The following is a 15,021-nucleotide window of genomic DNA, read 5'->3' as shown; positions in this document are numbered from 1 at the left end:
CTTACACAAACTTTCGCCTATAAAATATTAGTGTGATGTGAAGTGTGATTCTTCCTCTATTTGCTTGACAATATTTCTCTTGTCACGATATGTCGTTGATATAGTAACTATGTCCTACTCCTAAACTTAAACTAGTGAAGTATATTCATTATTTTGTTGACAGATTTGCAAGAGATGTACAAACACTGCCGAACCACTTCTATTTTTCGGATTACGAGCGTCATAACGCCGAAATTGCAGCGTTTCATCTCGACAGGTTGGTATAAAATTTGTTTTAACATTATAAGAATACTAGTAGACGCCGCGTGGTTCCCGTTCCCGTAAGAATACGGGGAAAAATATAACCTATAGCCTTCCTCGATAAATGGGCTATCTAACACTGAAATAATTTTTCAATTTCTTGACCAGCAGTTCCTGAGATTAGCGCGTTCAATCATACAAACAAACTCTTCAGCTTTATAATAGCAGTATAGATTAAAAACTTCAGTCGTCACAATATTGAATACGTAATAAAACTGGTTTAGAATATAAATAATTTATGATACAATTATCCATATATTAAACAAAATTAATATGTAAACGATACGTAATATCTAAAAGCTATAAATCAAGAAATTATGTGAAAATTTGCTACCACATAACATAATGTGTTATTTAAGTCTTAACGCTCGAAAAATCTTAATAACGTAAATAAATCACAATGTTGCAAAATATCAGGTAACCGATTGTTACGGTGTTTAGCTGTTAATTAATGAGTAATGTTCCGCTTATAGTGTACTATGTAATAACACACTGCTGACAAAAGCGGGGCCAATTATAAGCAGCCATCTTATCTAATTAGGGTTGTCCCAATGATAATTTTATACTATAGATCGGTTACGTCCCTACAAAATCACCGCAAAAAGTGATCCGAATAATAGGCTACAAAATTGAGCGCACACATGCACAATTTTGTCTTTAATTCCATTATGAATATTATTTATTAAATCGTTGTATGTACCCGACATACCACGATAAAATGACGAGATTTTTAATGTCGATATTTCGACCCAGTTGCATGGATCGTGGTCACGACGAAATTGCGAGATGCGAAGTTGACAACTGCTGTTAGGGGCAGAAACGATGTACCCTCTTTCTTTTTTCTTCAACAACCTCGCGTTTTTGTCTGTTTAGGCAAACCACACTCACGACATTGTTTTTGCTATTAAATAAATAATATTCATAATGAACAACCACGAAATAAGTTTAAAATCATTAGTTTAATTCCATTATTTATTTATGTATATACAGTTTTACACTTCCTGAACACACAACTCGACAATGTTGACGATTATTTGTTTAAATAACGTTCGTTGTTGACCACAACTAATATTGAGATGTGGAAATTTCCTCTTTTGAGCGCCTCATTTTTCATAAGCTAGTAGCACATCTAACAGTATTTAACATCATTGGGTTGTCCCATATCAGCCACGATTACCTACGCTTTTAATGAGCTAGCTTATTAACTTAGGAAAGCAATTTGGTTGTAGATAAGGGACCACTTTAAAAGGACACGTAATTACTTTAAAACTTTTCATTTATTTGTTCAAATTCCATACCCGACTGTGTCAGGAGGGTAATGTCTTTGCATACCGTAATTTTTAAATTATTAACATTTTCAAACAAATCAACAACTTTTTTTAATGTTTTAAAGCTTATTATTTTTCAACGTAACGTACAACAATAAATAATACAGACGTTTAATAATGCTATTTTGGTACGATGCCATCTAAATCAAATCAAATCAAATAATTCTTTGTTTTGCTAGAATATGGTACATTTAGATAAATTCTTACATAGGTCAAATAAATTATTGTAATAAACACATATTCTGCCATACTTGGCGTGAAAAATATTAACCTGTTCAATTTACAAGTTACAATTAAAAAATAATAAAAATAACACAGACAGATTATTTTTAAAAATGTCAATTTAATGGTTTAATTTTTCACTTATATCAGTATTAATAATGTTGTCCTATTATGTTTATTTATTATACCTATCTAAAATAAGTAAGGGATATATAATTAATAATAATATGAATATGTATTGAATAGACGTACATCTAAACTGCATCTTCTTTAAATTGCATCTCTTAACTTAATTGTTCAATAAAATAAAAGTGAACAGTCTGTCTACTAGACTATCCAGTAACATCTAACTTAAGACAAAGTGAAATAATTGACAATTATCTGTTCACACACCTACATTGTATCTTAATCGTAACAACTATTTCTATGAATCACACAAATCTTGTCTACGTGACACAATGTTAAACGGTCCGGATGTAAGGAATTACAATACACTCTCAAATCAGGATACTGGGCTTCCGTCGAGCGATGCCGGTCGTGGGACGAGTCGTGAACATGACGACCGAGATCTATGACGTCACTGAGGGCGACATCTTGAAGACCTTCTTCGTGTCGCCGGCGAACAACTTCTGCTTCCACGGCAAATGCTCTTACTACTGCGACACGGGGCACGCGATTTGTGGCAACCCTGACATGCTGGAGGGGAGTTTTGCCGCTTTCCTGCCGACCGCAGATTTGGCTGAGCGTAAGGTGAGAATATAAGCGCAATGTTGGTTGACTGAGGACATCAAGCGTGTTGCACCGAGCCGCTGAATGCAGGCGGTTCGAAACCGTTGTGCTTGGAAGCAGTGGCGTAAATAGGGCGGTGCCACCGGTGCCCAGGCACAGGCCACAAATAGAATTAAGCATCAGAATGGGCAACGCATTTGCAGTAGTGAACCTGCGTTTGAGTTTTAGTGAGTGAGACACAGTGGGTGGTATGATAGGCAAAGGATCTAATTAAATAGGGCGCAGTTATAGAAGCTCGCACAGGGCGCGGAAAAGGTTATTTATGGCACTGCTTGGAAGTCCATGCAAGAGGCCTATGTCCAGCAGTGGACGTCCATCGGCTGTTAATGGTGATGATGATGATGATGATGATGATGATGATGATGGTGATGATGATCAAGGTGAGAATCAAGAAACAATTTAAAGTAAGAAAAAATATCTAAAGCGTATGTGATTGTTGTCGGAATGCCCTACCTAGTTTTATCAATTAGGAGCTCATTAGGAGGATGCTTGTGCAATTGTGAACTTAAACGATTGATTCTTTATTCGGCATATTTTGACAAAAATCACGCTTTAAATAGCTATGTAAGCTATGTAAGAAAATCTTGGAATCTTAATTTGAACCACTTCCCGGTTTTCGATTAGGATGAAATTCTGTACACTCGTGCTCAACAGTGAGCCGAATGTGGGTTGTTAATGATGACGCAAAAATGCATCATAATAAAGAAATGTATTTATTGCAGGTGTGGAGACATCCCTGGAGGAGATCGTATCACAAAAGAAGAAAAGCTCAGTGGGAGCTGCAATCTGATTACTGTGACACGGTAAGTTTGCTAATTTATGTCTGCAATTAAAATTGAACTAAATAAACTTCCTTACAATTTAAACCAAACAAGTTTTATTAACTTTATAAAGACTGTTGGTCGTTATTAAAAAAAAGGTTAAGTTTGGAGTATTTCTATGGAAAAGATTATAACTAGTCAGGCCAGTCGTAAAAACAGTAACCATAAAAAAGTGTAGAAACTATAACCCCACTACTACTATAAAAATGGGTCTAAAAAGAACGAAACAAGCAAACATTTCAGATCGAAATAAAGAAATGTCCGGAACATAAATGGTCACGGTAGAGTCGTAACGGTTGCACCAACTTTACACTGTCTAATGTGATTATGCCAGGAACACTATTTTAAACATACATTGACGGCCTCCGTGGCGCAGTGGTATGTGCGGTGGATTTACAAAAACGGAGGTCCTGGGTTCGATTCCGGCTGGGAAGATTGAGATTTTCTTAATTGGTCCAGGTCTGGCTGGTGGGAGGCTTCAGCGGTGGCTAGTTACCACCCTACCGACAAAGACGTACCGCCAAGCGATTTAGCGTTCCGGTACGATGTCGTGTAGAAACCGAAAAGGGGTGTGGATTTTCATCCTCCTCCTAACAAGTTAGCCCGCTTCCATCTTAGACTGCATCATCACTTACCATCAGGTGAGATTGTAGTCAAGGGCTAACTTGTAAAGAATAATAAAAAAAGAAACATAGGCAGGTACATGCTGTATAATGGGTGCGACCATCCTAGCCCTATTTTCTCCAATTCAAATAAATTGATAACGATATATTTATCATTAGCATGTAACATGTTAACTATTGTATCAAACTTTATAATATGTAATTGTCTTTTTAGGTTCGGTCTACTCCTCCGTATGATTCGGGCCGTCGTTTGCTGGATCTAATGGACATGTCTATATTTGATTTTCTCACCGGCAACATGGACAGGCATCACTATGAGACGTTCAAGTGAGTAATAGAAATATTCGTAGCCTTTTAATAGCTTCACTTTTATTTTTTAAATCCATCTACAAATTAGTTATTTCCAACCTGTTTTTGAGCTTAAAAATAATTGATAATAAACATTATATTATTCTCTTGCAGGATGTTTGGCAACGACACGTTCACTTTGCACTTGGATCAAGGACGTGCTTTTGGAAAAGCCTTTCACGATGAATTGAGCATCCTCGCGCCTCTACTGCAGTGTTGTCTTGTAAGGCACACCACTCTCGCCGTGTTATTGAAGTTAGTATATTCTTATTCATATTTGTATTGTATTGTATTCAATATTAAAGTAGTTAATAGTCTTTTTATGACAGAGCTTGTCCCTGGAAGCACTATAGACATGCGTATTTATGTCACCAAGCATTGTTTGTGTTCTGATATAAAGGGCATGGTTGACGGTTGTAACTACAGATACATTAGGTTTAACACAATGTCTCAAGGTTGATGGCGAATTGTTGCTCTGTCTATAGACGCTGATGATCCACTTACCATTAAGTGGACCATTTGATTGGTCCATAATTTTTTTTATTCCTTGATTCCTCGACTGCAATCTCACCTGATTTTGATGACGATGCTGTCTAAAATGGTAGCAGACTTACTTAAAAGAAGTTCAAGTTAATTTAGCAATTATCTCTGAATCTGAAAATTCTACGTGGCATCGTACCAGAACCCTAAATCACTGTCCAGTAATTTCTGGTAGAGTGGTAACTACCTAACCACTCTACCAGAAATTACTGGACAGTGATTTAGGGTTCTGGTACGATGCCATCATAATTCACCTGGATCGAGGTAGCAACTGAAATTAGCGCTGCATGGTCCAGCACTTTGCTTGGTTTTATTTAAGGTTGTGCCAAACATGATAGAGTGGTGTTTGATGCTTTAACTATAGTCTGGCAAGTTCGTTGATGACACTCTCATAATATGCGGGTGACGGGGGGAAAGACTGCGCGGATGTGAAATCGTGCGTGCGGGAAAGTGAGGAGTCGTGAGTTTTCCATTCAACGCTACACGCCCCCTGGCCCGCGCGGGAGTGTTACGATCGAAGTTGAAACGAAGAAGCTATACTTTCGTTTTGATCAATTATTCAGGTGGTTGAAGCATCAGACACTACAATATTGCTTACGTAGGCATTGTAGTGTATAGGTAATTTATTAAAAAATGTCTTTTCTTTCTTCTTTCTTCTTTACCACTAGACTAGTTGTACCTAATTTAGAAAATGTAAAATTCTACACTGACTACACTGAGTTCAGAATCCAACCCTGGACCTGCGGAGAACCACATCATTACCAGTGCCAGTGCCAGTACCTGTACCAGAGAGGTCATCAAAAATAATCCTGGTGTTGGTTGAAGAATTTTATTAACTCGATTTTGTTTTGTCCCATAGATACCACAACGGCGTTCCGCTTTCGAAAGTTCTTCACGAATCATTAAAACACGATCCCGTAGATCCTATACTGTGGGAGCCTCACCTCACAGCGATAGATAGACGGATTGTGACAGTTTTGGACGCTATACGGAAATGTGTAGAGAAATCCGAATCCCCATTGCAAAATGAGGTAAATGACTTTATATGACCGTAAATGAATCGTGATAGAACTTTTTGAGGATCGGTGAATGAATCGTGATGACAATGTGATAAGTGCTATGGGGTGCCCGATTCTATGGGAAGGTGCAATTAATGACTTACTAGTCCAACTCTCTTGTAATCCTATAATAAGAGAGTTTGTCAATGAAACGGTTGCAAGTCTTTGGTCCAGAAAGACTATTAGAATTAAGATTTTGTGCCAAAGATTGTCCAAATGAAATCTTGAAATGTATTCAGCAATATAACCATTCCACTGAATTATAAGGAGCCATGATGTATGCCAAAAAAAAGGTTAAAAAAATTATTGTACAAATCAGTTACGCCGTCAATAAAATTAAGTATAAGTGTGTGTTCTTATTTATAAGTTTACTTTGTAGATTTGTTTGTGTATATTTTGAAACTTTGTAGATTTGTTTGTGTATATTTTGAAAGTTGTATCAATAAGGTCATCTGCTTAATAGTTTTGGCTTTCTTTCAAAATAATGTATAAGTATATGTTTCTATTTTACTATTATAATAACTTATGTGTATTTTCTGTTCATTAATTTAATTTCTTTTACTTTTTTCTTAGCTGGTCTAAGATGCATCGTTTTATAGAACTTGTGAATTTATATTAAAAACAACGTGCATATTTGTGTAAATAATATTTACAATTGTTTTTCTATCAATACAATATTTGTGTCTTAAAGTGTTTGAAACACTAGTAAAACTTCTATTATATTGTCAGTTTTATTAACATTTGTTATATTATATGGCACGTTTGTTATAGGCATCTTTTTTTTTTATATTTACCTCAACATATTATGCACATACTATGCTTATGTATTGTTAATAAACATAATATGTCATATATTAGTTATTGTTTAGTATGACGTCACAGTTTTCGCTTTAAGGTGTTTATAGACTTGAGCATTCACTTGTCACGACATCTTCATGAAGAATATATTTAGACGACAATATTGACTGGTGGGAGGCTTCGGCCGTGGCTAGTTAACCACCCTACCGACAAAGACATACCGCCAAGCAAATTAGCGTTCCGGTACGATATCGTGTAGAAAATGAAAAGGGTGTGGATTTTGTGGATTTTCATCCTCCTAACAGGTTAGCCCGCTTCCATCTTAGATTACTTCATCACTTACCATCAGGTGATATTGTAGTCGAGGGCTAACTTGTAAAACATAAAAAAGGACGAGCATCAAATAGAGCGTTCGTTAGAATTCTCAAGATGTTCGTAGCAATATTTGGCTCTATGCTTGGCTCGGCTTATTGTTCAGTTCGACAATTATTAAATCGGCGAATGCTCGTTGTTCAGTTACAAGTGAATGCTCAAGTCTATCAGCACCTTTATAGATTCTACACAAGCACGGTACGAATGTATTAAGGAGCAAGGAAATTTTTAAGATGCCTTGACAGTTCCAAATTGATATGTAACAAGTATCTATAAAAAGTGCACATGAATCTGTACATAATAATTAAAATGCAATTATGTTTAGTGATTATATTTAATTTTAAGACAATCCTCTTTTCGTTGTGAATCTGTTACCATAGCTCGAAGCTCAAGAAGACACATATCATATAGATGAGCAGTTGTTACTGCAAGTGATATTTATAAATATATATGTACCTTCAAGGTAAAATCAGATGGGTCCCATTTACGTAGCGAATGCAAATACATCCCACGCACCGTTGGTATGTGATAACTAGCTCTCATATTGCTCGCAAGCATTGCCTTACAAACTAAAAATAAAATGTGTAGGGTATATAAAGTTGAAAAAAAACAGGACTGATTTAGTCGTCATATTCAATTTATTATTTTTCAAAAACGTTATAGTCAGCGTCATTCAGGATAATGTGAGGATCGAGTAACCAGACTTTGATTTAAAGTCAATGGTCTTAAATTGATCATTATCGTTCTTCTAGATCAGGGGATCTCAAACTTTCGACTCGAAGTGACAACGAACCCCTTACTAACTAATAGACCCCCCCCCCCATCTAAAAAAAAAAATTATTTGAATAAAAGGTATAAAGTACCAAAAGAAATGTCTTTATAATATTAATGTTATGGGTGTGCTTGTTTCTTGTCGCAAATGCATTCAATGTTAGGAGTAATTTTGGACAATTTTAATCTTAATTCTGACTTAGTATCAGTTATCAAGCCACTATTACTTAAATCTTGTCGCGAACATCCTGCAGTCGAATGTCAAACCCCTAGGGGTTCGCGTACCCCACTTTGAGAAACCTTGTTGTAGATTGAAAAAAAGTTATCGTATTTTTTCAGTTAGTATTATTGTTTAAATTAAATATAATATTATAAGTCTATATATAGGGTACTTACCCTAATATGTTATATCGCCGAAAAACCAATGTTAGATAATCTCGAAAACGAAAACACGATGAAAAGCATTTTAGTGGCTCAGTTTTTGAATCGTACCTACACCACAGTCTTGTCTATATATTCTGTGCCTACACTCAGTTGTATATAGGTAATTGACAGGCTGATATCTTTGAGGCAATTGGTTTCACTGTAACGCCTATATATTATTTATAAACATGGATTAAGATTTAAAACTTAATTTCCTTCAAAGTAAAGTGAACTTTAAGTAGTAATTATTAGTTCCACTTTACTTTAAAAAAAATGTCGTGTTATTTTTCTGCGTCATACGAAGCCTATACGCATACAACAAGTCGAGTGTATCTTGTTGAGGCCTGACTAATGACTGAATAATATAATTGAATGGCAAATCTTGTTTTTTTTTTTTTGTAAGAAAAAGATGCTTTACCAAGGCCATAGAATCAATAGAGTAGTCTACTTAACAATTAGTAGGTACACTATTGTGGATTAGGTACATCAATCAATTTTGAATATTATGATATACATATATAACTAGGACCAATCTGGCTTTGCTTGTCCATTTGTTGTGTTAACTTTTAAGACATTTTTTGTTCCTTTTTCTGAGGTGTATACTTTTTAATTTGTGTAAAATCTTTTCTATTTTCATATACAATCTCTTGATAATTGAAAATCTTTCTCGCATCTGATCTCAGATAGAATCGCGGTTTTTGGATTATTATTTATTACAGATCTTTTATATTGGTACTTCTTTGTATATATGTATGCTTTCGAATAATTTAAGTAACTGGTAATTATTACTTAAATTATACTTTTGGTTTAAATGTGTTATAGATAATCTACTTTTGGAAGTATGTTTGACTTACTATATAAGGTTTTTAATGTCGTGGTAAGAAGCGATTTATAGTACATAATAATTAAAAGAAAGCGTGTCAGTGAGTAAAACATAATAGACCAGGCTCTGTGGGGAATTGAGTGTGTGATAAATAAGGATCACATTTGGTTTACAGTTTTAATCACAGAAAAGCATGCAGTTTATTTCCTAGATGTTGCCAGGAGGTTTTTTGGTCCAACTTTTTTATATCCTACCTTCAATATCGAGTAAATGGACTAAACATTATGCTTTGCAACAATTTTATTGCTTGTTTTATTAAGAATCTTCAATTATTTCTTATGATTAAAGTAAAGTTATAGCTAATTCACTTAAAAACACATAAAAAATAATAAGAATCTTCTTAAAACATACATCACTCGGAGACTACTGGATACATTCAAATGAAACTTGATACGATTTGAGTTTGTATTACGTTGAAAGTCATAGGATACTAATTTTTGCGAAAAAAAAATTGGAGGAGTTATATTTAAAACTGCATGGAAAGTCCTACGTCTAGAAGGAAAGCTAAAGAAAATAACCTTCAGCTTATACACATACGCTTAGTCTATCATTTTACCACAACAAAACCAATCAGACTTCCCAGAATAGATTGACTATACGTAGTTATGATTGGGCAGTAGAACTGAGAGGCTTATGTATTGCGACATTTGAGAATAGATTACTTGCCAAAGATGTACCTTCATGATTGTGTTGAAATGTTGTATAGGATAATTTGACGCTACTGTAACGCGTGTTTCAGTTGATTGTTAATAAATTTTGAGAAATTTAACGCTTTCGTTTCATTTAATTTCGAAGAATGTAAGTATGTATCATTGTTTTTACTTTCTTCATATTCATCTTCATTATCAACCCATATTCGGCTCACTGAGCTCGAGTCTCCTCTCAGAATGAGAGAGGTTAGGCCTTAGTCCACCACGCTGGCCCAATGCGGAATGGCGGACTTCACACGCGCAGAGAATTAAAAAAAAATCTCTGGTATGCAGGTTTCCTCACAAAGTTTTTCCTTCACCGTTTGAGACACGTGATATTTAATTTCTTAAATGCACATAACTGAAAAGTTGGAGGTACATGCCCCGGACTGGATTCGAACCCACACCTCCGGAATCGGAGGCAGGGGTCATATCCACTGGGCTTTCACAGCTCTGCTTTTACGTTACTTCATTGATTACTCTTTTAGACACTCTTATGTTTTTCTTCTTTTAAAATAAAAGTTAACTAAACAAGTCGGTAGATTGATTTGTTTTAAATGGTGAGAAGAAAGAAAAGAAGAATGGAGGAGTGCGTCATTGCCTCAATCAGAACTCGAACCCGAACCTCGAATCGAGACAGGGAAAGTTTCCAATGAGCTTTACTACTTATAAAATAGTTTTTATAAAGATTATTTTAGTTGCAATTAGTTTAGTGTTAGTGCGTATTGTAGCATACGATGGCTTTACCTACAAAAAATATTGCAAATAAAAATGTGAAAATAAAATGTCGATCCAATACATCAGTCGAAAGACGTCCACTGATGAACCTCTTGCAAAGATTTCCAAAGACAAGTGTCTATTGCTAGACATAAAAGTTATGCCTCTTTCAAAGACTTTCTATCTATCCCAGTAAGTCGCCTGCATTTGCCTGTTCCCTCCAAGAAGTTTAATATCGTAAACGCCTACGAAGAGTTACATCGTAGTCAACAAGAAAATGTTTTGGAAAACAAATCATATCAGCAAAAATATCAAAAAATACAAAGGTTTCGCGGGTTACGCCTCCCCGTGATGTAATCTCATAAAGGTCATATAAAACTGAAGAAACACAAAGATATGGCGACCGCCATAAAAACGAATATGAATTGCCGAATATTTGCTATCAACTTTTATGCCGTTGCATATTCATAAAATTATTTTGTGTTTACTTTTACTGCTTATAACTAATGTTTAAATTCCGGTGATATTCTGATCATATTATATACATTGCCATTAAGTTGAAAATTAATCGTACTTTGTTGTAGATTTTAGGTCTCGTGCTTCGGCTAACCTAGACCAATATTATAAAGAGGTAAAGTTTGTGATATTGTAGAGGGTAACATCATCTGGATATACTAAACAGGTTTCGAAAATTATTTCACCACTAGAACCACGTCATTTGTGAATATATCGTTAGTATATACCCGTATCCTCACGGACACGGGAACTACGCGGGTGAACCTCGAGGCGACGGCAAATCTATCTATCAATAGGGATTGTATTTTTCTCGCTAACACGCAGACAAGCGTACTTATCGTAGCGTACCTAACGATGCGTCAAGGGCTCCCATTTCGGGGCATATAAAATGGCTTACAAATCCTGCGATTTCTCACTATCTATGTGTTACAAATCTATAACAAAAACTAAAGAAAGTCTTATAGCAGGAACTTATGAAAATAAACGTTTATCTGGGAAACTTCTTAGACTAATTTCAAGTAATTAGCGAGATATGAGACATTATAAAGATACTTCAGGAGGAGGTTGAACATCTAATAGTAATGCAATTTTTCTATAAGCTCCGTTCATCCGCTTACCAAAACAACCTTTGGTACTTACTTATGGTATTATGCTTCGACGTTGTATCACGTGAGTTTTAGCCGTGTTTCTGATGTTAATTCTTCTCCATTTTTAACACATAAATTAGCGCTAACAATACATGACTAGCTAAGAAACGTCATTACAAATCCAATATGGCGGCTTCCCCAAGCTTGCAACTATGTATGTAAGAAAATCTTGGAATCTTAATTTGACCCACTTCCCGATCTTCGATTAGTATGAAATTTTGCACACGCATTGGGTTCTGATGACAATATATTTGTAGCTAAGAAACGTCATGACAAATCCAATATGGCAGCCTCCCCAAGATGGCGGACTGGCTGTTTGAAATCCACCTCCATGATATGGATATCAAATGAAATGGTTTGCTGTCAGGAATACGAAAAAAATAGTCACGTGACTTAAATCCAATGGCGGATGTCCAAGATGGCGGACAGGCTGAAATGCACCCCTATGATATGGTAACAAGCGTGTTTTTTAGTTTCTTAAACTATTCATGTTATTTTACTAGCGTCACTAGACTTTTCAACGATGCTTGTAAAGTAAAAGTCACCAGAAATAAACGATTTTGAAATGCTCAATAGCAGTAAAATCGACTTATTTCATTGACTAATAATAAATTAGCGTTGCTTATTTGTATTTGCGAGTAATTGTTGGTAACTAAGTAAGTCACAACAACCGTCGTCGAGTTTCACAATAATTTGCGTCGCCCGAATTTGGATGGCGCCTTTCAATTATTAAAATATTCCCTTTAATATAGCGTTTTAATGCAAAGAAATTCTCGACTCGGTGATGTTTGTTCTTAATTAGAAAATCCGATTTGCTTATTCTGTAAGAGGACGGATTATTAAAATACGCTAACAAAGAAATTGGAATTAATTTACTTTCGTTCAATTCGTCCCAGTTTATTAAAATAAGGATGTAGGTATATAACTAGACTACTCGCTTAAGTATTAGCTTTAAACTAATACTCGTAGACATTATGAAATCCGTTTTATGGTAGAGGTCAAAAATAATGTAAGTCGAGCGTGTCATCGTCCTGGGAGTCCCTCAGGCATATTGTGTCCGGGTGTTCTCATCTTGCTAGTGGCGAATACTTGCACAGACAAAATCAAGTAGCCAAGATAATCCAACAGCTTGCTCTTTAGTATTGCCTTATTGAATCTGAGATGCCTTACTATAGGTACGACCCCTTGTCAATTCTTGAAAATAGCAGTTGGTCTACTGGAACCGAACGATTATCACTGAGAGATATGCCAATAGACCTGATATAATGCTAGTCAATTGGTCAGTGCGTCGTGCAATAATTGTTGATATTACTGTTCCAAATGACGATAATCTGGTTAAAGCCGAAAGGAAAAAATCAAAATACTTGGACCTTGCTCACGAGATTACCGATTACATGTGGAATGTTGAGTCAGATTTTTGTTCCGATGGTTGTTTCAGTCAATGGTCGTTTATCGAAAAGCTTTGACCAACATCATAAGAAGCTTTCGCCGTTTTTCAAACGGTTGGATCAAGAGTCGGATACAGAAGGCAGTGATTTTTGAGCCGGCTTGTATTGTGAGGAGGTTCCTCACTCTGGAGCCCTGACCACTGGTTGCTTGGGCACTCAAATGTCCTATGTCCTTAACATTGTAAAAACTTAAAAAAAGAGGACTAATAAATGAATGAGAGAGAAAAATTACCTACGTATATCATCCAATTAATGAAGTGTATTTTTAGGCATTTACATTTTCTATACTCAAAATGGTGGTCGGTGCTGAAGGTTGATCGGCTGATTTATTTATTCAATAGAGTAGCTCTGTTGACCTTTTGTTTTTGAATGATTTATCGTGGCCGAATGGTTTATTGATAACACCTTCCCTGCACTTGGCTTTGACGTCACGATATATTACATATTGTTCGTCGAATGTAAGCCCATCGGTGAAAGGCAAATATGGACAAGAGCCACAGAATTTTCATGTATTAAAAATTAATCAAAATTCTTTGTAAGTAGGTACCTAAAAGTTTTAAACTTGCTGTTAGTAGATCCAAAGATCACCTCCTACGACCTCACAAACTTTAGGTACCTCTTTAATTGTTTTATGAGAATCTAAACCACCCACGGTGTTGGGTCCATTACACAGGGTCAGGGGAATGACCAGGTCAGATCTTGATCTCGTTAGCGATCGTAGAAAGAGAATCGACGTGTCACTTGTCTCAGTACCTTCTGCGCCAATTGGACGACACAACTAAGTGGGTAGGTACTTTTAGTATTAAGTTCATAGAATATTCGTGTCTTTAGAAATCTACTAATGGAAAGTCCTACATATAAAGGTCTTTATCAAACGAATGAATTACAAACATCTCTACGTAGGTAGCACAGATCAGTATGCAATCAAGTTGTTAGGTAGGAACCTACCTGAATTACTCAGACTCGTCTTATGCATATAGTAACACAGACCGAATTGCTTGTAGACCAAACTGTTTACCTTTCATTGGCTAATAGCTCCAATTCAGTGTGTTTGCAAATGGCAACAGCATCTAACAATTTCATTACTCTAAATCGCTATTTAGGTAAAAGGAAGGTACAGGTATTTAGGTAATCTACGAATATTATAAAGAAGTAATCTTTTATGACGATGGTTCCGAGAGTTCGTCGTTAATTATGAGCCTCATATGGAGGGTCAGAGTCACACAGCGGGCGGTATAACGAGCTATGTTAGGAGTATCTCTGCGTGATTGAATCTGTAATGATGAGATCCGCAGACAAACCAAAGTCATCGACTTAGCTCATCAACCCCCCACCAGGTGGACTGTCGACATCATTCGCTGGATGAAGGCGGCTGGGGATCGTGATCTTTGGAAGTCCCTATAAAAGGCCTTTGCCCTGCAGTGGAAGTCCACCGGCTGATATGATGATGAATGATGATGATAAAAAAATCGTGAGCTTGTGCGGTTGTAGGGGTTCATTCCCTTATTCCCACAGGGACGGGAACTACGTGAGTGATAATATAAGCTTATGCTAGTTAAATATATTACCTATTTTCGACTTTTTTAGTTTTAATTAAATCCTATTATTTATTTCATTCATAAAAAGTATTAAAAATTTTCACCCTTATGGAGTTAGGGTAGGCGGGATCGTTTCTGCTGCTATCAACTTATATACGAGTAATGTACTCCTATCTGTAACATTTTCGTT

At 35.9% G+C, this 15,021-nt stretch overlaps 1 protein-coding gene across 1 annotated transcript in view; it reads left to right on the top strand.

Moving 5' to 3' along the window:
* Positions 1–10,045, top strand: part of LOC112050503 (extracellular serine/threonine protein CG31145) — a 134,833-nt gene extending 124,788 nt beyond the window's left edge. The window contains exons 12-17 of the mRNA XM_024088779.2: positions 164–256; positions 2,357–2,600; positions 3,362–3,442; positions 4,298–4,410; positions 4,546–4,686; positions 5,831–10,045. Of these exons, the coding sequence (XP_023944547.2) occupies positions 164–256; positions 2,357–2,600; positions 3,362–3,442; positions 4,298–4,410; positions 4,546–4,686; positions 5,831–6,020 (862 nt within the window). The 3' untranslated portion in view covers positions 6,021–10,045. The remainder of the gene's footprint in view (positions 1–163; positions 257–2,356; positions 2,601–3,361; positions 3,443–4,297; positions 4,411–4,545; positions 4,687–5,830) is intronic.
* Positions 10,046–15,021: the final 4,976 nt, after the last annotated feature.

The sequence above is a fragment of the Bicyclus anynana genome, chromosome 11 (assembly GCF_947172395.1).
Source record: "Bicyclus anynana chromosome 11, ilBicAnyn1.1, whole genome shotgun sequence".
NCBI classification, from domain to species: domain Eukaryota; kingdom Metazoa; phylum Arthropoda; class Insecta; order Lepidoptera; family Nymphalidae; genus Bicyclus; species Bicyclus anynana.
Note: the sequence above shows the minus strand (reverse complement) of the source record. Positions and strands in the feature narration are given on the sequence as shown.